At 44.1% G+C, this 23,297-nt stretch overlaps 3 protein-coding genes across 4 annotated transcripts in view; all 3 read left to right on the forward strand.

Moving 5' to 3' along the window:
- The window catches only part of klhdc3 (kelch domain containing 3), a 49,167-nt gene extending 41,321 nt beyond the window's left edge, over positions 1-7,846 (forward strand). Inside the window, exon 11 of the mRNA XM_054750824.2 lies at positions 5,149-7,846. Within this exon, the coding sequence (XP_054606799.1) occupies positions 5,149-5,215 (67 nt within the window). The 3' untranslated portion in view covers positions 5,216-7,846. The remainder of the gene's footprint in view (positions 1-5,148) is intronic.
- Positions 1-23,297, forward strand: part of LOC139062043 (spectrin alpha chain, non-erythrocytic 1-like) — a 205,023-nt gene that overhangs the window by 77,299 nt on the left and 104,427 nt on the right. The gene's annotated exons all lie outside the window — the stretch shown is intronic.
- Positions 12,014-22,389, forward strand: npas4l (neuronal PAS domain protein 4 like). The gene is made up of 9 exons (XM_054750823.2): positions 12,014-15,330; positions 17,115-17,278; positions 17,418-17,563; positions 17,642-17,741; positions 20,044-20,278; positions 20,365-20,474; positions 20,647-20,782; positions 20,865-22,102; positions 22,187-22,389. The coding sequence occupies exons 1-9, from the start codon at positions 15,230-15,232 to the stop codon at positions 22,213-22,215; spliced, it is 2,259 nt and encodes a 752-aa protein (XP_054606798.2). The 5' UTR covers positions 12,014-15,229; the 3' UTR covers positions 22,216-22,389.

Here is a 23,297-nt window from a genome sequence, read left to right on the forward strand (position 1 = left end):
ATGTTGTGTATTTCAATAATAAAATCTAGAAAAAAATAGTTAAGTGTGAATTTAAACGTAACAAAGTCTCTTGTGTATTTAAGTGAACCGGAAGTTGTTCTAACAAATCTGCAAACAAGCTAGGTGTTGAACGCAAACACGGTGACGGCACACTCACCCCTCCCCTCGGGCATCTTACTGCCGGAACCGGAAACCCGCGATGCCAGACGAAACGAGATGGCGCTAAACACCAGTCGCCGTTTTCTAGGCAGATTTTGCTTTTAAAGAGCAAGTCACCCCCAAATAAACTTTTTTTTTGCTGATAAACTAAATAAACGAGTGTCTAATCGTGCTGCAGACACGTGTCGTCAATAATTTGGCACTTCAGTGCATCTTAGTTAAAATTTAAATATTCTGCCTAAAACTGGCAGTGTTGTGCCGTCGTCAGGTAAAAACTCTGCACAGTATTCTAATTTAAATCTGCCACCGCTATTGGCTAAGAGGTATGCTATGATGTCATCTGGTACATTATGATGTCACAATGCTGTCGTGAGCCTGTGTGTATTTGTTAGCAGCTCCGCCCTCTCAGTCTGCCAGGCAACAGCATTTGTTGCATTTTTCAAACATGAAGTGGGAGTGGAGTTAGAATCTGGTAGGGGTTGTCTTGCTCTTTAAAGGTTTCATCAGACTTTTATTCAATTAAATTCAATTCAAAAATACTTTATTAATCCCAGAGGGAAACTGATTGCTGTAGTAGCTCAGGATAATAATAATAATCAAGTCATCAAAGAGTTGTTGTATATGACAATGGCTGTTGGCAGGAAGGATCTCCAGTAGCGGTCAGTGTTGCAGCCAAACTGAAGAAGCCTCTGACTGAAGACACTCTTCCGTTGTCGGACAGTCTTGTGAAGAGAACGCTCAGGGTTGTCCATCATTTTCTTGATTCTCTGGAGGATCCTTCTTTGCATCATCTCCTCCAGCGGTTCCGAAACTGCCGATACTCTGACTGAGTCCTTGAAAGGGCTTGGAGTTCCTCCATCTTGTTGGCCAGTGATCTCACATTGCCCATTATGATCGATGGAAGAGATGGTTTGAATTTCCTCTTTCTCTGTCTCCGTTTTGCTCCCGCTCTGCACCCACGCTTCTTGCGTTTTAGTTCATTTGGGATTTGTGGCTCCAGTCGAGGTATTATTTCAGCCTTTCCAATGTTAATCAGCTGCTCCCGATTGTAAGTCAGCTTGTTGCCACGGCTACGCATCATAACAAATGCTCAAAAAGTGAAAAAAGCTAAAAAGTAGCAGAAAAAATCCTCCATGCTTCACAGCAGCAGCAACAGAAAAGTAAAATATCCCAAAAAATACAGTTTTTCTTGAGAAACTAGAAGAAAAAACGTCCAAGAAAAGGCAAAACTTACACATAGTCAACAGAGCTACTCCAACATGCAGCCACCCAGAGCAGCACAGTTCCACTTGTAAATGTATTTTCCAGCGGCTCATCAACAGTCCCTGTTTGTCTGATTTTCAGTGTTCGTTCTACTTGTGCTGCTACGTCAAAGAAACGTCAAAGTCACCTTTCATAAGTGTCCTCACGCAATACCGTTGCACACACAAGCTCAGCTGTGACGGATTTGAAACTGTAGCCAAACTCTACCCCAGAATTGTGGTGTGGAAGAAAACTGTTGTGTTTCCAAACACTAATGATGAAATGATGTTCAAAATAACAAACAAGGTTTATTTAAAAGAAGGTGGGAAACAAACACCAAGGGGTTGGTCTCTGGAACAATAGTTTAGATGACCTCAAACCTCAAACGATGTCCCTCTCTCTCCCATCTAAAGAGAATATATAAAAGTATTACACTAGAAAAGTATAAAAAATCTGTCTGCCTTTTACAAAAAGAATATGCATGTACTTAAAAATACACATTCAGTTTACTCGCTGGATAACTTGATGCATGTGTACACCGTGTATTAGTACTTGCATCGCTAAGTTTATTAAAGGGAAGGCAACAGAAGCAGTAGCTTCAGCCTATACCTTTTCAGTCAGCTTGTTTGTTGCGTTAAAGAAGCATCTTTTATTTATTGAAAAATAAATAATAATAATAAATGAGCGTACTGTTGACCGAATATCTGAATCTGAAAGAAAAAGCTACATTTGTAAATAACTGCTTAAAAAATAAATCAGCGTTACGAACGTTCACGACAATTGTTGTTAAATGCGAGGGTTTCTGAAACATCTCTTCAAGCAAACTACATTTGAAAAAATCAACAAAATTGAAAGGTCCAACCCCCTTTCTTCAGCCCCTCCCCACAAGCCACACCCCCAGAACACCGAAGGCCGATGCCTTTTCAAATACAGTTTTATGTTTTTGACTCTTTTCTGCCTTATTTTCTAATGTAACTCACCCGTGCAACTGTGGAACAACTTAGTATGCTAGCTAACGTAGCTAGCCCGGCCCTGGCTCTACTTCCTGTTCCGCTCCGAGCCGAGAACGTGCGATTCGTCCACATAGAGGAATATGCGCAGAAAGGGGCGGGACAGTCAGTTCCTAATGATTAGATGTTATTTTTACAGGATTGTACTTTTCAGAGGCGATTACATTTATTAAGTTTTTATCAGAGCATTCAATTTGATGGTTACCAGTAGAGGTAGATGAATCTATTGATATATCGGACCGATAATTACCGTTTTTGAGATATCGGTATCGGCCAATATACCTCCTGGAGCCGAATGAAAGGCGGGCACATTCCCGGGCCGCCCAGTGCTGCTGCAGAATAGAATTTGAAGTATTGACTTCCCTGAATAACATCTGCATAACAAATGCTCTTTTTTCTTTTCATACACACGTTTTAAACATTTACTAGGTGGTCCGTTTTGTTTGATAAACTTCAGTTGGATGTCTGATTCCAACACTGAGCAGTGCATAACATAAAGTTTGAACAGTTCCTTAAATTCAGTGTTCAAAAACTGATTCGGTTTCAGAAATGTGCATCAACTGGTGTTCTAGTGAGCTTTCAGCAAGAAAGTAAGGTGGAAACACCTCGATATCAACCAATGAAAGTCGGTCTCAAAAATCAGCAGCACATATCAGCAACGGTATCTGCAATAGAAAAAACGATATCGGTTGACCTCTAGTTACCATTTTACACCAAATATTACTGCAGATGCTTTTTTAATAACACGTTTCAACATTAGGAATTTTCTAGAGGCAGAATACTAAGGAATCATAAAATACTGTTTTGTTTTGTTTTTCTTTTCTTTAAAAATGCCTTTTTAGGTCATCGGTTTTCTTTCTAGCTAAAATAAAAAAAACCTAATTTACAAACACAATGCAGCTCACGCCTTTTGAAGCAAGTGTGTCTAAATCCTCCACAAAGGAGATTTTATTGTTTTTAAACGCGTTGGTCCAACGTAACCTGATACTAATTGCTCCTCTTAACCTCTCGTTTCTTCATCACTGCCACCTTGCACGTTCCCCTCTTTGGTGTTTGCAGTTGTGTTTCTAACCTTTAGAGAGTTTCAGTAGGGGGGGGGTCACAGGACTTGAGTTCACTCCCTTTGCACCTTGGTGGCGTCCGCAGCTCTTATGCTAATCTCCTCTCTTAAACACACACGCATGCACAACAAAAAAACCAACAAAGCAGTGGAGAGGGAGTGAGTGTGAAACCAGAGCCAGTGATAACAATCTGGAGCTCAACCTCTGACCCGTCATCAGGTCAGCACTAGAGCCCGTTGTCAGCTCCTGCTCCTGATGCTCACGTTACAGTGAGACCTTCTAGCAGCATAGCTTCTGAATCGCCATCACTATAATTGTGTCTTTTTAGGAATACATTTGAGTCCGTTTGTCTTTTTGTGAAATAAATGCACAACTTTTGTTGAAATTCAACAAGGAATTTCTGCTTTTACAGGAAATAAATACAAACACTTGTAACATGTTTTCATGCATTTGTGAGAAAGATCAAAGACCAAGTTCACTGTGAAACCTTTTTTTTTTACTTATTATTATTTTTAATTATCAGACGCTCAGAGTTTTTCACGCAGGCTGAACATGAAAATAGTCTCCTACACCTATCTCCTGCATTAGCTTCTGATAGAAAATAGACGGTGAAACTCCAGGATTAGAAGATCCCGACAGATCCACGTCGCACTGTCACTTGACATTCATGGACTCGCCCATCTCGGCTCGTGACGGGGAAGGGTGGTGTTATGGGCTCGACACACGGGAGGCGACATCGCCTCTCCTCCATTCATTTTCAATGAGACGTGCGCGACAAAGCGATAATCGCGGGTCTCTCTCCTACCAAGCGAAACGCGAAAAACATGCGTGTGAAATTTTGCGCTCGTGCACGTGTCGTGCACAGGCGACCCAGCGACGCGATCCCAGAAAGTTGAAACATTTTCAACTTTTCATCGCTGTCGCTCGGACGAGGACCAATCAACGGAGGTTTCATTCACTGACCAATGAGCGGACAGGATGCTCCGTACACCTCCGAGCAAACATGGAGGAGAAGTTGATTATTATTATGTTTTATAGTAAAATCAGAAGTAAGATTTCACATAACTCTAGCAGCACCTTGTAAAACATCATATCTACCGCTTTTTTTTAAACTCTGAACCGCTTAAATAACCTTAATTCCCTCCAACCTGACACAGCCAAGCAAAACAACAGAAGATTCGATTTCGCCATGGAACAGAACGCGTAGACGGCTTTGCCGCTGGCCGCCTCCCGTGTGTCAGGTAATAAAAGCGACGGCGACAAATTTCGCTGATCGCGGTCGTTTGTCGCCTCCCGTGTGTCGAGCCCCTTAGTTTAGCATCCATGAAACAGCAGAGAACATCTCGGCTAGTAGAAGCTGTTAGCGTTAACTCCAAAAACACGACAGAACCCCTTCAGGCTAGTGATGTTTGCGGAGATAAAACGTCAACATTGCAGAGCAAATGGAGTCAGTGGTGGAGTTGCATTGCTGTTCTCCAATCAGATGAGAGATGTGTAAATATCGGGAAATAAGACTTCAAATCCTGCCAACTGCAGCCTCCGTCTCCTCCAGCTGACGTCTGCGTCCTCGAATCTGAGCTTTTCTCCCCCCGGTGAACGACTTCAGTCCCACTCACTGCACATGTATTAAAATGTGAGTAACCTTGATGTTTAATAATCGTTCTTTGTTTCTCCAGATGGGAACTGGCCGCCATGACGACCAACAGCAACATCAGCAGACCAATCTTCTCCTCACACGGTTGATGCAACAGAGCTCTGTTTTATGAAGCTGGACTTTTCTGTTTCTCGTCAGCTCGGCTCCAAAGAACCGTTTCCGTCAGTGAAAGCCTTCGACTGACACAAACATTCTTGCTCGGACGTCGTTTGCCTCGGAGCGTTTTAAGAACCTTTGAATCCTCAAGACTCTGGTTGTGTGAGAAGGATGTTGTTGATGCCAGTCGACACCATGTTTCTGCGTTTTCTAGCCTCTCTAGAAGCCCAATCAGACTATGATAATCATTAATATTAAATCCTGAGCACAGGGAGAGGAAGAGTCTAAACCTCTGGTGTGGATATCAAGATGTCGGACGACCAGAAAAGACTGCTGTCGAGTTTCCGCTGCAGGTAGAAAGAGACTCTCGAATATCCACGTCTAGCAGTTCTACCTTCATCATAAAAGTACTCTCTATAAAAGAACTCAATGAAAATTCTTGTGTTGTGTTCAGGACTTCAGTACCGGAGTCATAAAAGTTCTGTTGGACCGGTGGTTTGTTTATAACATGAAAGCTACTGTGGAGTGTCGCTGAGGTGTTCGCACAAGGCAGCGGAAGCAAGCTGTAAAACAATCATGGCCGTCTACCTCTTGCAAAAGTATTGATCATGGCGTCTTTCGGAAACCCCGTACGTTTGACTCGATCTCTTCACCAAAGAGAGGATTAAAATGCAAATAATCTGCTGCGTACTTTCTGTGGGAATACTGGAAGGGGAAGCAAATTTCTGTGTGGAAATTTAAAACGCAGACCCGGTCCAGTTGGTTTTATGGGAGAGCGGCGTTGATGTGTTGTTTCCTAGACAATCCTGCTACTTTACTGAGAGGAAGCATTCACAAGTTTGTTTTTACATCACAGTTTAAAGGATACTTCAGGCTGAAGTGTGTTTCTGTGGAAAGGTTTACACTGTAAGAAATGAAATGTTGAATTAACTTAACCAAGTAATGCGAGTGGGTTCCACTAAGCCTCGCGGTTTAAATGTAATGAGTTAAATACGTACGTTATGGTAAAAGTACATGCCTATTACCCTTTTAAGCAACCAGGTTTAGTGGAGCCAGCTCACATAACTAACATTTCCCTTCTTAGAGTATAAATATAAATGATCAGATGGAACTTTGAGCAATCTAAGTTTAGACTGATTAGTTCTGACGGCACAGATGAGCCGACAACCATTCTGAGTGGATCCAGTTCATCAAACATCTTAAAGCATCGCTAAACCCGAACGTGCCCCAAAAGTTCTCTCAGCAAACTGAATTCCATATTCCGTGGATATTTTTCAAAGAATTCTGTCGAGTTTCAGCAGAAACGTTGGTTTCGGTAAAAGTTTTAGTGGAAAACCACGAGATGTGAAATTGAGGTCATTGTAAATAATATTCACTGTTGGCTCATGCGTGCGATCTGAGCTCATTTTAGTTTTTCCTGTTCAAACGCTTCCATAGAGAAACACTTTGGATGACGCAGGCTGTTGCAGTAAAGAGGACTTGTGGATGTGTGTTTGTGGTAGAAATCAGCGGTTTTCCCACTGAGGAGTCCAAACCAAACTTTCACGCCGTTTCTCAACACATCCTTACTTAAAAGCTCACTGATGACTAAAATGTATTACAATTAGGATAAAAGCTGTTTGGATCATAGCAATAGAATATCTCATATTTCTCTCAGTTCTTCAGAAATTCAGCATCTGATAGGAAAAGACCAACGAAAGGATAAACGTTTGTTTTTAATGTTGTATTTTAGTTGGTATGAATCAGAAGTAGAAAGCGTCGCTGCTGGTGCTGCATCCCTGGGGACCAACGTGCTTCAGCTGTCTGTCCTTTTCAGATAAAAATCTTCCATATCTCCTAATACCTAATTCATTAGTTTAGAGGAAAATCAGCAAGACTCCGGGTCCCAAACATCAGGATCCTTCGCGATGATTGTTTACAAAACAAAAACGGTGAAACAATCTGTAAACGCAGGTGGGAGTCCGCTGATAGCCAACAGTTTCATGCCTGGCCTTACCCAGATAAGCATGAGACGTCTGCCGGCCCAAATCAGTCCAGACCAGCAGTGCCATCGTGGCCCAGTGAGTCTCACGCTCTCTGCAGCACACGATCCATCCGTCTCCTCAAAGATCGGTTCAGTGAAATGACAGCCGAGCTACTTGTGAGCTGACGTAACTGCAAAAGAACAAATAAAGCAGTTTTAGCCTCGCCAACTAAGCCGGTGATTTTTACTCCGGGAGCTGTTGTCGGTGGGGATGGTTCAGTTTTTAGTAAATTAGAATAAGATTGAAGTAAAAGTTCTTTAGTAACGCACACAAAGCTGAGAGACGTCACACCTTGGGGAAGACTTATTTTAAACCTCGTTGAGGAGGCTGCAGTACGTAATCATCGCGGTGGCGGAGTATTCCTGCTGTATGTTAAAAACACTAAAACTTCCTAACGGGGCTGGATATTCAGGGTGTCTGCAAATGCTCTGTAAAGAACAAATGATGGAGTGTGTTTGAGTTTGTTTTACAGCCGTGTCGGCCACCGTTGTTTACTCTTTGTGTTTTTACGTGAGTGTGTATTAAAGGGGCTTCTGTTGGGGTTGGGAAGGACCTCCTGTGCAATATGCTTTATAACTGTAAAATAAATTCAGGACACTACGAGTTGGTGGTATTTGTACGGTTTTAGCTATAATCAGACCACAGAGTCTCAGAGACAGCTGGCTCTGGGTTTGCAGGTTTTTGTTCACTTATAAATCGTGTAAACTTGTTCTTTTAGAGGTATGGTACTAGGTCGCTCTGGGTTGTAAATGCATGCTGAAGGTGGAAGTTCTCTTCAGCCCCTGTAGCCTGCCTTAGCCGCAGAAAGGAAGGCAAAACGTTTTGGGTCAGGAAAGGCCAGTGTCATCTACATCAGGACAAAGGAATATTTATAGTATTAGTAAAGGAGAGTGTGGAGTGTTTCTCTGCTAGCAGAAGCTAACTGTTAGCATTAGCACGTCCACCACGTGGTAGAACACGTTCAGGCTAGTCATTAGTGGAGACAAAACATCAACGATGCAACTTTTATCCAAAGAAGAAGAGCAAGCGGAGGCAGCAGAAGAGTTACGATTCTGTTAGCCAATCAGAGGATACATCATGGATGTTAATGAGTGAAACACCAATCCCTGTTGTTTCTGATGCCCCCCATACACACACATGCACACACACCCACACACTCCCGTTACTACTATCCCTTAAAACAGAGCGGGAGCTTTTTTTTTACATATTGGAAACCACTAAAGCATCCGTTCATGATAGAGACAACTTTAAAGACCAAGTTCAGGTGTTTTTTTCCCCAATACATTTGTAATGCTCTCTAGAATGAATGAATGAATCCCTTGTAAGTTGACCTTTTGGGGTCAAGTCCCCCAGTGAGTCGTGGAGGATGGCTGCTTATACTGAGCCAGGATTCTCTGGAGGTTTCTTCCTGTTAAAAGGGAGTTTTCCTCTCCACTGTCGCTGCATGCTTGCTTAGTATGAGGATTGCTGTATAGTCACTGACACTAGTCAGTGACTTGATGCAATTTGCTGGGTTCCTTATATAGGAAACATTATTTCTGATTGGCTTAATGAACTGTGAATTGGAATGTTTATTATGTGAAGTGCCTTGAGACGACTCTTGTCGTGATTTGGCGCTTTATAAATAAACTTGAATTGAATTGAATTGGTGCTCCTGTTTCAGGAAGTAGATGTTAGCCAGAGGAGAGAGGAGCAGAAAATGGCAGGATTTGGAGTCTTGTTTCTTGTTATTGATATAAATTACGCAAGCCTGGAGGAGTTTTGCTGTGTGGTGAGGTTGCTAATGCTAACGGTTAGCTTCTAGTAGAGACGTTCTCTGCCGTTTCCTGGAAGCTAAACCAATAACAGCCATCCCTGTTGTGAGCCAAGATGAGTCCATGAATGCTAATTTTCGGTGTGACGTAGATCTGACTGGCTTTCCCTCATCTATTTTCTATTGGCAGCTTAAATAGGGGTAGAAGACTGTTTTCACATTCAGTCTGCACGTGAAACTCAGAATGACAGATTATTTATCAAAAATGAGTTTTAAAAAACAGTTTCTTGTGAACTTGCTCTTTAATATTTCTCTGCAAATACGACCCTTGTCGTGTTTATGTTTGTTTATTTGGCAGACACTTTTATCCAAAGCGACGTACAAATGTTAACCTGTAGGGCATGTTGTGATCTGTGGGGGAAATCCAGAGGAAACCCACACATGCATGTGGAGAACATGCAACTCCACTCAGATAGGCCACGAGTTTCGGACCTGCAACCTTCTTATTGCGAGGCAACAGTGCCAACAACTGCGCCACTGTGCAGCCCATCATCAGCTGGTTTATATTTCCCCTAAAGCGTTGAAGAGTTATTGGCTCTGTTGTTTCAGCTAAATGAAACGTCTCCCAGCTCACCGCTGATCCACAACTAGACAGATTACCAAAGGGTCACTTCTAGAGGAGGGTGTGTGCGCATTACAATGGCTACGGTCCATTAGCTTATCATTAGGGGGATAGAGTCGGTGCATAAGGCTACAGAGGAAAAAGAAAAGCTTTTCTCTCATTTGTTAAAGAGCAAGTCACCCCCAAATCACATTTTTTTTTGCTGATAAACTATATAAAGGAGTGTCTAATCATGCTACAGACACATTTAGTCAATAATTTGGCACTTCAGTGCATCTTAGTTAAAATTTAAATATTCTGCCTAAAACTGTCAGTGTTGCGCCGTTGTCAGGGGAAAATTCTGCACTGTATTTGAATTTAAATCTGCCACCGCTATTGGCTAAGAGGTATGCTATGATGTCATCTGGTACATTATGATGTCATAATGCCATTGTGAGCCTGTGTGTGTGTATTTGTTAGCGGCTCCGCCCTCTTGGTCTGCCAAGCAACAGCATTTGTTGCATTTTTCAAACATGAAGTGGGAGTGAAGTAAGTTTCTTGTAGGGGGTGACTTGCTCTTTAAGGACTCAAACTAAAATGAACAAGACCATGAAACTCTGGATTAGACCAGCTGAATGAAAACGCTCTTCATTTTAGTTTTGGGATGAAAGAAACGGCCGAACGTTTCGGTTTTAATGATGAAGCTAGATATTTATTTATAACAACACTGAAAGTTAACGTAAAGGTTAAAAATATGTCCAGGAAGTCATCTATTCACACATTTAGAAGTTTGGACCTGTGAAAGTCTTACCTGTGGTAGACAGAACAGCTTCAGGTGGAGATACAGATCCGTCCTGAGACAAAAGCAAAGTTCTGGTGCTAATATTAAAATCCAGAAAGAAGATGACCGGAATTCAACTCCTTTCGATAGCAGATAACTAATAAATTGCTAGTATTTGAACTGCTATGAAATGAGTTATTTGAAGATGATGAACTCTTTTGTTTGGAACGATTTCTCCAGTGGTCGTCCAGGTAAGAAATTTGTTGTTCGTAACTTTTCCAGATGTCAACCGAGCTCCTTCTTTAACTCGGTTTGTTCAAAACAAACCAAATTAGCTGTGGTGTCAGAATTCAGACATGAATTTAAAAATCTGATGAAAATGTGGTGAAACTCGAGAGCACTATTTCTAAATTTTCACCTGAATACCTCTAAGGAAGTTTTTGCAAAGACCTAAATTAGAATGAACGTTTAAAAATGTATCGGACCCTTACTTCCCATTGTGCTCTGTGTTTTGAAAAGTTGCACATAAAAGTAACAGGAAGAAACAGCTCGATGCAAAAATCTGGAGCTTTTTCTCAAAGGGCACCATCTACAGGCGGAAATAATGAATTGCACCTTGAGCCGCTCTCCATACTTTCTTGGTTACGGCTGGAAGCAACTAGTCTGGCCAGCCATGCCAGTGCTTGGTTGTTGGAAGCAAAAGGCCAGGTAACGCTCCCATTCAGATCACCCCACCCCCTGAGAAATCGAACCGAGCCAATCGGTGCCGAGCAGCGTACGTCACACACCGCGACGCTCCGTTTCTCATAAACAACGAAGACGGCGTCTGTTCGCTACGGCTCTTTCCTCTTTTCTAAATGACTTGGACACGTCTTCAAAACCACAACAAGAAGAAGCGCTAAAAGCCTTTCATCTAAGGAAAGATGTTTGCGCTGTCGCCAGACGCCAGCATTGACCACAGCGTTGCACGATACAGTCAGCGTTTCTGGCTTTTTTCTGGCTAGTCTCGCCCTTCACGGTGCCCTCTGCCTCGAGTGTGCAGACTCGTCCTCTGTGTAGAACAGACCGAGGGCGAGTCTGGCGGGCCTGGCTAGGAAGCAACGCCTGTTGCTCGTGAACATGCGCACCTGTAACCGGGCGACGGCACTAAAATGTTTCGTTTAACAATCATTGATCCTGAAACGATGTTTATTTATAGGCTCACTTGTTCGTCAGGGTATCTGCAGGTTTAAGGGAGCCAAATTTAAGACTTTTTAAGACCTTTTTTAAGGCCACTTTGACCAAATTTAAGCTTGTCTTCGTCTTCCTCCGCTTATCCGGGTCCGGGTCATAGGGGCAGCATCCCAACTAGGGAGCTCCAGACCGTCCTCTCCCCGGCCAACTCCACCAGCTCCTCCGGCAGGACCCCAAGGCGTTCCCGGACCAGATTGGAGATGTAACCTCTCCAACGTGTCCTGGGTCGACCCGGCGGCCTCCTGCTGGCAGGACATGCCCGAAACACCTCCCCAGGGAGGCGTCCAGGAGGCATCCTGACCAGATGCCCAAACCACCTCAACTGACTCCTTTCGATCCAGATCCAAATTTAAGCTATTTTTTAAATTAATTTTAAGCTATAATTTACAGCTATTGCCTGGAACCGGTGCTAACCACGTCGCGAACGTGGGATTAGCCATCCAGTTACCATTAAACTTGCACTTCCCCATGGCGCAAGCTCCCACTAGCTTAACCAGCTAACGTGCTCATCTAAAAATAGTCCCCTTTCACAACCAACTGAATGTGTTCGGTTCCGCTTACGCCAACATCGTACACAAAAAATGCTGAAATTCACGAAAATGTCATAGAAATAAAATAATCTAGTTTATTGGGTCTTTGGTAATTTAAGACCTTTGGAAACTGTATTTAAGGATTATTTGTCATTTTTAAGGATTTTCAAGGCCTTAAATTTGGAAAAGTAAATTTAAGACTTTTTAAGGACCCGCGGATACCCTGGTTCGTAAGAAATGCCGCTAACTCTTCAGCAGTCTGGCTACTTCTGCAAACACTCTCTGGCTTCTGTGCCAAAGCAGATGTCTAGCTTTTGGCTAATGCTGAACAGCGCTCAATTCAAAATGCATCCGGCTCTTCTGGACGGGGGGGGGGCTTAGCAAAGAAAATGTTGATGTCTTGTCTACGTTGTGTCAAAGAGGGTCGGATTTCTACAACACCCACCCATAATTCCCGAAAGTGGGAAAACTCCGGATTGCAGCCATAACTTTGTAATGACTGCAGGTATTTAAATGACATTTAAGACCACACGGGGAGACGTCAACTGTCCTCCCGGACTTTAAACCCCTACACTCATCCAGCTCCTGCGTCCTGCTGAGAACCAGCAGCACCAGTCGTCTGATGGCCCTCGTCTGTTTCAGCGGGTACTTTGGGTAGTCATGGTGCCACCCCCACCCCCAACAGGTCCTCAGACTACCTAGTGAGATTTGTGGAGGTCTGATCATTTCAAAATGTCTAACCCTGAACCCAGTAGGTTCCTGTCTGTCACCAGCCGCCTGCTATAAAGCCCGTGTTATCTGCAGCGTTAAGTGCAAGCCACAGACGGAGGGTCAGCTCAAAGCGAGGCAGCCGAGACACCCTGTCCCGCCGGGTCCCACCGCACACAGGAAGCAGGGCTGCGTCGGGTCCCCTCTGTCTGGCCCTGGAGCCTGCCTCCACCAGCAGCGCAGGCGCTAATGCAGGGAGTCACTCAGGCGAATTACTCTCTAATTTCCCCTCAGGACTCCGATGGTCCCACTGGCCCTCGAGAATCAGACTAAGGATTTGTCCTGAGTGATTTGTTTTGTCTTGTCCGCCCGTATCGCTGTCCGGTTCCTTCACTCAAGTTCTAGTTCCCTGCTCTCCACTAGTGGAGCTCATTAAACCCACCGCGGTCAGGAGGTGGAACTTTTTAGTGTCGGATCATGAAATCTCAGTTTTATTTGATCGGGGGTGAGTGACAGCTTTTCACAAACGGTTTCATTTCTATTTAGCACCTAGTCATGTGATACCCATATTTATGGTCTAAAGGATCTGATTCGAATCTCCGCCCCGGTGCGTCATGATTACAGACCTGTTGCTTAATTCTCTCCCAGCAGGGGTTTAATTGAGTGACTCAAACACGCAGCTGAAGCTTTATGAAGACAGTCTCTCTGAGTGGGATCCGAGTGACAGGATCTCCAGGGTTATGGCATCAGACGCCATTTTAAGAACTCCACTTCCTGTTAAAAATGTGTTTACTGTCACAATGTTTTATTTCCGTTCATTCTAACAGATTTAACTGACGAGAAAACCTGTTTTTTTATGTTTTTCGTGATAATTAGAAGTATTTATCTTTGTTGGGGTGCTTGAAGGATGCGTTTAACGATGCGTTGCTTTGTCGTTTCATCATGACTGCAGCTCCAAACCCTCGACGCGTCTCCTCTGATTAAAAACAGGCTCCAGCAGAATGAGTGAAAATTAGAGCACTTTGGCTTTTTCTGTTAAATGTTTATGACATTGACGCAGAACTGTTAAAAGCCGCAAAACCCAAATACTTCGCCTCGATGGACAGCAGGTGAGGAATCCTGAAGGATTCACTTGAAATCCTGGAGGAGAGGTTTTTTGAAGCGGTGCTAAACTTTGTACCGATGGTGTGGAGAAGAAACAAAAATGTGCGTTCACTTTTCATCGTTTAATCAGGTTTCAGGATTTGAAACCAACAAGGACAATCACGCTTTGTTTTGTAAGCATGTGGAGCGCATTTGCCTGTTGTGTGACGTCTCTGACTGCTTTAGCATGCAGATCTCCTTTCTAAACCTTTAAAATGACTAGTTTCGACTAGCTAGCCTGTTTTATGTTTTGCAGTAACATTTTGATGATTCTCAAGACTTTGGGGAAAGTATTCCACAAAATTCCTATCCCTGGAGTCAAATTAACAGCAGCAGTGAGACATGGCGGTGGTGGTGTGATGGTCTGGGGCTGATCTGATCCATGAATTCTGCTCACTAGCAGAACATTCTGAAGGAGATCCTCTGACCTTTGACCTTAAACAGGCCCTGCTGGAATGCCCTCCACTAAATCCAAGCTGTAAAGAAAAGTGAGACTCCATCTGATTGAGTTATTGCTGCTGACATCATCACTATTATGGGTCATTTACATTTTTTTCACATGGTTTGGATCAGATATTACTCTTAAATAAAAATATATTGAATAAAACTACTTCCTGTGTTTAATTTAGTCTGTTTTTTTATTTATTTACTGGTTTGAAACAATTAAGATACAGAAATATATGCAGAAATGAACTTGTAATTAAACATTAGTGATATAATGGTGCAGAGATGAATTCAATCATCTCAATCAAGAGGCTTGACTCCCATTTCTTCCATGGTGAATGAATTAAAGTCATAAATCATTCAGGAGATAACTAACTTATCCAGATCCATCCAGAGGATTTCTTGTTGATTCATAATTCAGAAGCGAATCTCTCCTCCAGTGGGGGTTTATTTTTAGGGCTCAGTTAACCAAATATAACCTGTTAGTCATGCGTCACGCATCAGAGGTGATCCCGCGGGTTTCTTCTCCCCTCCTGCTCCCTGGATCAGAGGTGTTGGGTTGAGCCTTTAAAAGGAGGAGCGACCGATGCTTCACCCAAACCGCCCCGAGTGGAGCTGCAGAGGTAAGGGGGACAGGTTGGTAGTTTCATTTATGCGTCAGTTTCAGTGACGTTTGCGTCACGCTCAGCGAGAAAACAAAGCCCTAGTTTGCGTAATTAAGTTCCTCTGGTTTGATGCGTGTTTAAAATCAGCAATTTTTAACCTCCAGGAGGAAACGAAAGGAGTTAAAATGACATTTTGGTGCACCTCCTGCAAATGTCACGTCAGCAGTCCGTGCGCGTCTCACCATCTGCCCGAGGAGCACCGGCGCGCGGTCTGCAGGAGATTCAGGTAAGTGGTTCTCCTCTTCCTGTCTGCTCCACCTCCTCTAGTGGCTCCATCAGGACAAAAGCTGCGGCATCCCAGCGGTGATGCTACCATGAATGAATGAATGAATGAATGAATCCCGCAAAACGAGGCCGATCCTCACGGGGAACTTGGATTCACATTGGATGGAGCGCGAGCGCCAATAGTAAAGTAATGTTTAATTTGGTATTTAAATATAATAAAAAGGTAACTTTATGTAAACTTTTCACCACATTTTTACCATTATTTCTAAGTATTCGTAAAACATGCTAAAAACGTCAGCATCAAATAAAACTTTATGAAGGTGCGTTTAAATTTAATCTACTCTAAAATGTAAAGACAACTAATTATTTAGAATCAGTTTATGCCTCTGAGTCAAAAACCAAAAGAACGAAAAAAATACAGAATGCATTTTTTAAATCAATTTTTCATTTAATAAGGGTAAACATGGTTTTGAACCCACGTTGCATTAAAAATGGCCCCTAATTGGCGCTTTGCTAAAATAATTGAATTTAAACCTGCTTCAAAAATTTTATATCTGGAGTCAAATACAAAAGAATGTAATTTTAAATTTGTAGAAATTTTACACTTTTTTTGCCCTGCATATAATAAAATCAACCCAAATATTTGTGATCAGATCATGATAATTAAATATATAAAGTTTATTCAAAAACTTAGAATCAAATATAAATCTAAAGTATTTTAAACAGCTACATCTAAAAGTTTAAAGTTCAAATTAAATATTTAGAATCAAATCTAAGTAAATAAAGTTAATTCCTCATTCTGGAATGTTGACATCAAAGCATAAGGGGAAGGAAATCTTTACTTAACACCAATATTTAAGCATTTTAAAACCACCACATCTAGATTTAGCTTTGTATTCATGTGATTTTCTAGATCTTTATCTTTAATCTTCTGATTTAATTTTAAATGTGATGAAACCTAATTGCGCTTTACTACCCGGGCTCCATTGGAATGATGTAATTGTCCTCTTGCAGCAGTTTTGGTGTTGTGTGGCGGGTGGTGCCCCGCTCCAGGGACACCCCCTTTATAAGGCAATGATGGGAGCATCTGAAGCCCCGCCTCCCCTCCCCACGCCTTGGCCGCAATAAAACCCCCAGGATGGCTCCAGACAGGCACTGATCAGGCAGAGTAATTGCATCGAGAGCCCTCATCTCTGCTCCAAACACAACAGCCCTCAGATCAGCAGTTTCCATGGAAACCCCTAGATATTCAAAGTCGAGGAAGAGACGCTGGGGCAGTTGAAGCCAAGTGTAACTTTTTGATTTATCGTTTTTCTTCTGAGTCTCGACAAGTGAAAGAGAATGAGTTCGGAGCAGATTTTAAAGTGCCAGCGTAAATGGCAAATAGCCTGTATTTGATTTAGCACCTTCTAGAGTCCTGGAAACCCCCCAAGGCGCTTTACAACACTATCAGTCATTCACCCATTCACACACACATTCACACACTGGTGGGGATGAGCTACGATGTAGCCACAGCTGCCCTGGGGCGCACTGACAGAGGCGAGGCTGCCGAGCACCGGCGCCACCGGTCCCTCCGACCACCACCAGCAGGCAATGCGGGTTAAGTGTCTTGCCCAAGGACACAACGACAGCGACAGACTGAGCGGGCCTCGAACCTGCAACCTTCCGATTACGGGTCGAGCTCTTAACTCCTGTGCCACCGTCGCCAGATTTTAAAGTGCCAGCGTAGCAGTAGAGTCATCAGCGCTCATCCCAACTCTGACCTCTGACCATGGTCTCCCACAGAGCCACCAAAGGAGCCTCCAAAGCTCGAAGAGACCACATCAATCACGAGATCAGGAGTCTGCGCGCGCTGCTTCCCATCAGCCAGGAGGACCAGGAGCGCCTCTCCTACCTTCACTCCATGGCTGCCATCTGCACTTACATCCGGAAGTCTGTTCTCTTCCACGGTGAGTTTCCAAGCTTCATTTCTGCTCGTTCTTGGAGAATCTGATCTAGTTTTACATTGTGCGGCTAAGGTGTCGGTTTAAGATCGGTGTCAGATTTGACAACCCGAGAGACGTAAACGGTGTGACTCTTGTGCTGAAGGGCTCCCGGCAGGGCGGGGGTCGTGCTTCTCTGTGCCCTACGAGGCCTTCCTGGAATCCCTGCCCGGCTTCATCCTCGTCACCACCGCTCAGGGCAGGCTGGTCTACGTGTCTGAAAATGTGGATGAATTCCTGGGTCTTTCCATGGTAAGACGTTTATTTGGTGCGTTGACGTGTTGTGTTGCTGCAGGAGCTTAATTCGGTTTTGTGTCAACGACTTCCCAGGTCGACGTTCTACAAGGCGACACGATTTATGACTTGGTGGAACATTCTGATGTGGAGGTTGTCCGGTCCAGTCTGCGCATTGAGAAGGATTCCTCTACAGGTAACGTTAATACATTGAACATTTTAACCTTTTCTTTATTTTTCAGCCCATATTAAAGGTACAATATGGTCTCTTTCACACCGAGTGTGGAACAGATGCGGTCCGGTTTCTGTACGACTTCCACACACAAAAAAATCCTTGAGTCCAGTCAGAGCATTCACATCGGCAGCGGTGTGGATCCAGATGGTTCCTAATTTTTCCAGACGTGATGTGTTGATTACCATGAAGTTGAAAATAAATACATGACCCCTTCTTTCCACCGGAGCCGCCAGCAGCACGTTACTGCAGCAGCGCGTCATAGCTGCTGATAGGAACCGTTGTGGTCAGCAGAACCTTTTCCACCGGAGCCGTCAGCAGCGCGAGTCGGCCGCGTCTCAGGAGCAGCATGTCGCGGCCTTTACGCGCCGGTTCTATTTTCTACGCGCGACGCCTCTGAAACGGGTCAAGTTCGACATTTTTGGGGAAGGAAAGACAGGAAATCGGACGCGGAAATGGAGAGAAGCTCCCGAGATTTTCAGAATAAAGAACGTACTGCCTTCCGGTTGCTTTACTTTTAAAAAAGGTTGCTAACTGTGCGTCCCCGTGAGAAGTTATCGCCTAGCTAGCGGTCTCCTTTGTTTTTCAGGTCCGTATTGGTGATTATAAAACGGACAGAACAGAAAACACAAACATTTTGGAGCCATGTTGTAGTTTTCTCCAGCTTGTTGTTGTGTTTACTGACAAAGTCACTCGTGTGACTTTGTGCTCTGTCGGTGACAGCTGCTCCCCTGCTGCTTCGAGTCTCTGGTGGGAAGGGCCAAGCAGCAGCTTACGCGAGCAAGACGAGCTGCTGACGGCTCCGGTGGAAAGAAGGGGTGAGTCAGACAGGAAGTGACAAAAATGGCCTGTATTTGTATTATTGAGAAATTTCAAGGTACATCTAATTTATTTCAAAATAAAAGCTGTCGCATTGTTTATGCCGCCTGTAGTTTTGATATTAACAAAGTTAAAGTCCCATCGTCATCACACACTGATGAAATTCATCTCTGCATTCGACCCATCCCCGTTGGGAGCAGTGAGCTGCAGTGGTGGCTGCGCTCGGGAACTATTTGGTGGTTTAACCCCCCAATCCAACCCCTCACAGCTGAACGCCAAGCAGGGAGGCTTTAGGTCCCATTTTTAAAGTCTTTGGTGTGACCCGACTGGGATTTTAACCCTGATCTCCCAGGGCGGACACTCTCCAACTAGGCCACCTAGAAGGTAACGACAGGGCTATTAGTTCAGTGTATGATAGTTCACATTATTTTTAAAGGTATATTTATAATTGTATTGTAAAATTTCTAATCCTTTGGTGCTCTTGTGGGAGCAGATATCTGGAGATGTCGTAGTCAGTGTCTGCCCCAAATCCGTAACGAAACTGGACCGCCAACGTTCTGCACTCGGTGTGAAACAGGCTTAAGTCAGAATTTTACTGTGAAATGATCATAAAACTGCCTGAGTCATGCTAGAAGGAAGGTTACATTGAAACAGATTTTTCATTATTATTATTTTAAAGCCAGAGAGGGACGTAGTCTTTGTTTGCAATCTATTCCGTTTCCATGCCTCCTGGTTCCAGAGCCAATCATATTTAATGGAATGGGGTGGGGGTTGCAAAGTCTGCACTGGCATTTGTAATCTGACACCGGACGGAAAGGAGCAGCAGATTTGTGGACAGAATGGAAGCCAGTAACAGGAGCGACCCAGAAGTTATTTCTTGTGCCCCTAAATAGCCACAGCATCTTTTTGTTTACTTGGTGTAAAGAAGGTGCTAACGTTGAGCTAACAATGCTAACGGTGAATCACCCCTTTTTTCTACCAGAGCCGTCAGCAGTACGTTTCTTTATTCTGAAAATCTCGGGAGCTTCTCTCCGTTTCCGCGTCCGATTTCCTGTCTTTCCTTCCCCAAAAATGTCGAACTTGACCCGTTTCAGAGGCGTAGCGCGTAGAAAATAGAACCGGCGTGTAAGGGCCGCGACATGCTGCTCCTGAGACGCGGCCGACTCGCGCTGCTGACGGCTCCAGTGGAAAAGGTTCTGTTGACCACAGCGGTTCCTATCAGCAGCTGTGACGTGCTGCTGCAGTAACGTGCTGCTGACGGCTCCGTGACGGTTCCGGTGGAAAGGAGGGGTGAGAAACACACAGTCGGCTCTTAAAAAATCCCAAGCTACCTTTTCTCCAACAACTGGACACGCCTTCTGGCGCTGATCTGGCAGCAGTACCTCAGAGCAAACTCCTCTGTTTGGATACATGAACTGCAGTAAGAAAATAATTTTTCTTCTTTCAGAGAGGAGCTTCGTGTGCTCCATGCAGACCTCCAAGTCCTTTAAGCTACAGTACGGCAGCTGCTGCTCCATGCTGGTCAGAGGCAGCTTCCAGCTCCTCCCTCACTCCAGCGAGCCCCTGTTTGTGGCCCTCTGCACGCCCACGGTGAATCGCCTGACCAGGGCCAGTTCTCACATGTGTCACGTCTTCAGCAGCAGACACAGACCGGACATGAGCTTCATTCAGGTCTCAGACAGGTATATTCACACATCCCGATCTCCACAGATGGCCTCAGAGCGATCTCGCTCTAATTTCTGACAATCCGGTGCCTTTTCTGTCCCAGTGTTTCATTCCTTCTGGGGTTTTCCGTGGAGGAGCTGACGGGACACTCGTGGTACAGTCTGGTGCATCCTGAAGATCTGGCGCTGGCTGCAAATTCCCATAGAAGTTTAAGTAAGTGACTTCAAACTTTTTAAAAGGGATATTTTTAAATGCTGAAGGGGAGCTTAAACTTTCAAATGTCGACTCATTGATACCTGCAGAGAAAACATGTCATCAACACAACTGGAGCTAAAGTCAAACTATGAAGTTTGGAGTTAAATCTGGATTTTATGTATCGTTGTAGTTCAGGCAGACGAGGGCTTCCAGGTGGAGATGGTACTGAGGCTCCAGCACTCAGATCTGTCATGGAGCTGGATCTATATTCGTGCTAACAAGGACTTGGAATGCTACAACATCAGCTGCACTAACTGCATCATCAGGTAGGACGAACGTTTCTGTCAAACCTGCTCCGACAGCTTTTTCACTCAAAAACACTCTCAACTCATTTTTATGATCTTGCAGTGGAACGGAAGCCAAATTTCTGCAGACGAGTACGAGCAGCGATGCTTTCAGGCCATCAGCCGCTCCAAATCACCCACATTCAGCTCAACAGGCGTCTGAGAATCAGAGCTACAGCTCTAAATGTTACAAAAGGCAGCGGACGTCCAACAGCCAAAGTGAAGGAATGGGAGCTGGAACGCAAATCGAGTCCGAGAAAGAGATTCATTTTGTGTTTCGCACCTCCTACCAAGCCGATCCCTCTCCAGTTCCCTCGGGCGAAAGCCTCGCTCTCTTCACCCCTCCCTGCAGCCCCACCTCCTCCAGCTCCCCTCTGCAGCAGGAGGAGCTCAGCCATGACCTCCTGGTGGATGTGCATGAATGCACACATCAGCTGCTGTCCTCTCCAGAGCCCTCTCCTTCTCATTACCCCTACCCAGGAGGGCTCACCTGTCTCCCATTACCTACCGACTCCCTCCCCGCCACAGCAGAACAAATGTTTCACCAGAGAGACTTTGACTCATTCACAACACGCTCTTCTCTTTCCTCCCTATCTCCGGTCTACAATGATTTCCAAGCTTGTCCATCAGATGCTCGATTAGTTCCGGACTGCCTCTCCATGTCAGACATGTGTGAGAGCCCATCAGAAAGTATGTCTCTGCATCCTGATGATTTTGACCTTCTTGAGCCTCCACAAGGGGGCAGTCTTGGTCAAATGCACCACCAAGAGCTTCCCATGCATTCCAGTTTTCTTACACCTCACCAGTCTCCCATGTCAACAGAGCCTAGCCAGTACAACGAGAGGGAGCAGGAGGAGATCAGCATCCTGGCGCAGCAGATCTCCTCCCTAGCCAGCAGCTTCGACATGAACCACACCCTGAACCTGCTCCAAAACATGGCCCAAACCGCCGTCATCGCTCCACACTCAGCCTGCACCTGTCAGCAACATCCTCCTCTCTTCTCAGCCCCACTTCCTAAGAAACAACTGGTTAGCGATGACTTCATGTTTCAGAGCATCCTCAAAGACCTGGTCACAAGAAAGAGTGCCGCTTCCTGCCCTGACAGTATTTCGTACAGCTATCAGCCGGGCTTGGTGAGCGGATCCCACCATGTGGACCCGATCACAGACGATTCTCTGCCAGGGGAGCAGCTCCACATGGGCAGTACCGCTCCAGATCCCTTCGGTTTACAGCTGGGGCTCCAGAACCAGAATACTGGGTTGCATCAACTCAACCACTACTTCCAGTGTCGCCTGCAGCAGGGTGAGCAACCTCAACTAATTCTGCTTTTCAGATTTCATTTATGCTTCATTGTGGATTTATTCTTTTCTTTATTTCTCTTTTCAGACGAACTTGCTGAAGAAAACTTGTACTGAAATAAGTCTGTGACTTACTCTTCTACCGCATGTATGACATATTGTCAGGGCCGTCTTCCTACACTGGGTTCTAGCAGGAAATTAGAGCAAAAAGGACATTTTTGAGTCGATTCTGTTTGCTGTTTTACTAACAATTAATGAATGTATAAAACAGACCGCGTCTATTTGAATGAGTCTGTGATGCAGCTCTGTTTTCATTTCTTCAAGTGTCTTATTTTGCTGAATATTTTTGAGGAAAAAGGTACTTTTTCATAATGTTTGACATGAAAGATGGATTTAAGTCGAGGTATTTTTCATCATTCTTTAGGATTTAGCAAAGAGCCGAGCGATACGGGCTCAAGTGAAAATCACAGTATTAAAAAATTCACCTTTAGCCACTAAGAAGGATGTTTAATGCAACGTTATTTGCCACAAAGATCAACATTTTTTGCAAAAAAAAAAAATACATAGCAAATTCTCACGTAGATTTTTAGCATTTTTTATTCTTGCTGGACAAAGAAATCCAAATATTCACATTTTAAATATAAACATTTATGCTAAACAACATTTTTTTGGGACAGATTTGAATTAATTCCAGGTTTAGCAGATCAACATGTTCTAATCCTTCCTAATTTAATATCAGAAAACCCACCTCCAACTGAGCACTTTATTAAAATCACTGCCACACAAATCTCATTTATATAAAACTTAAAAATCAAGCTTCAAACTTTGTTCTTCTGGTGCCTTAATAATAATAATAATAATAATCATAATAATAATAATAATGTGTTTTTACTCTTGTCTGCGTGCTTTTAGCTTTTAATGCTGTCATTGTGTCTGGATGAGTAAAAGCAACTCCATGAAGCAGCACTAATGGGCTCGACACACGGGAGGCGACATCGCCTCTCCTCCATTCATTTTCAATGAGACATGCGCGACAAAGTGATAATCGCGGGTCTCTCTCCTACCAAGCGAAACGCGAAAAACGTGCATGTGAAAGTTTGCACTCGTGCACGTGTCGTGCACGGACGACCCAGCGACGCGATCCCAGAGAGTTGAAACATTTTCAACTTTTCTTCGCTGTCGCTCGGACGAGGACCAAT

This window comes from Nothobranchius furzeri, chromosome 12 (genome assembly GCF_043380555.1).
Source record: "Nothobranchius furzeri strain GRZ-AD chromosome 12, NfurGRZ-RIMD1, whole genome shotgun sequence".
NCBI lineage: Eukaryota > Metazoa > Chordata > Actinopteri > Cyprinodontiformes > Nothobranchiidae > Nothobranchius > Nothobranchius furzeri.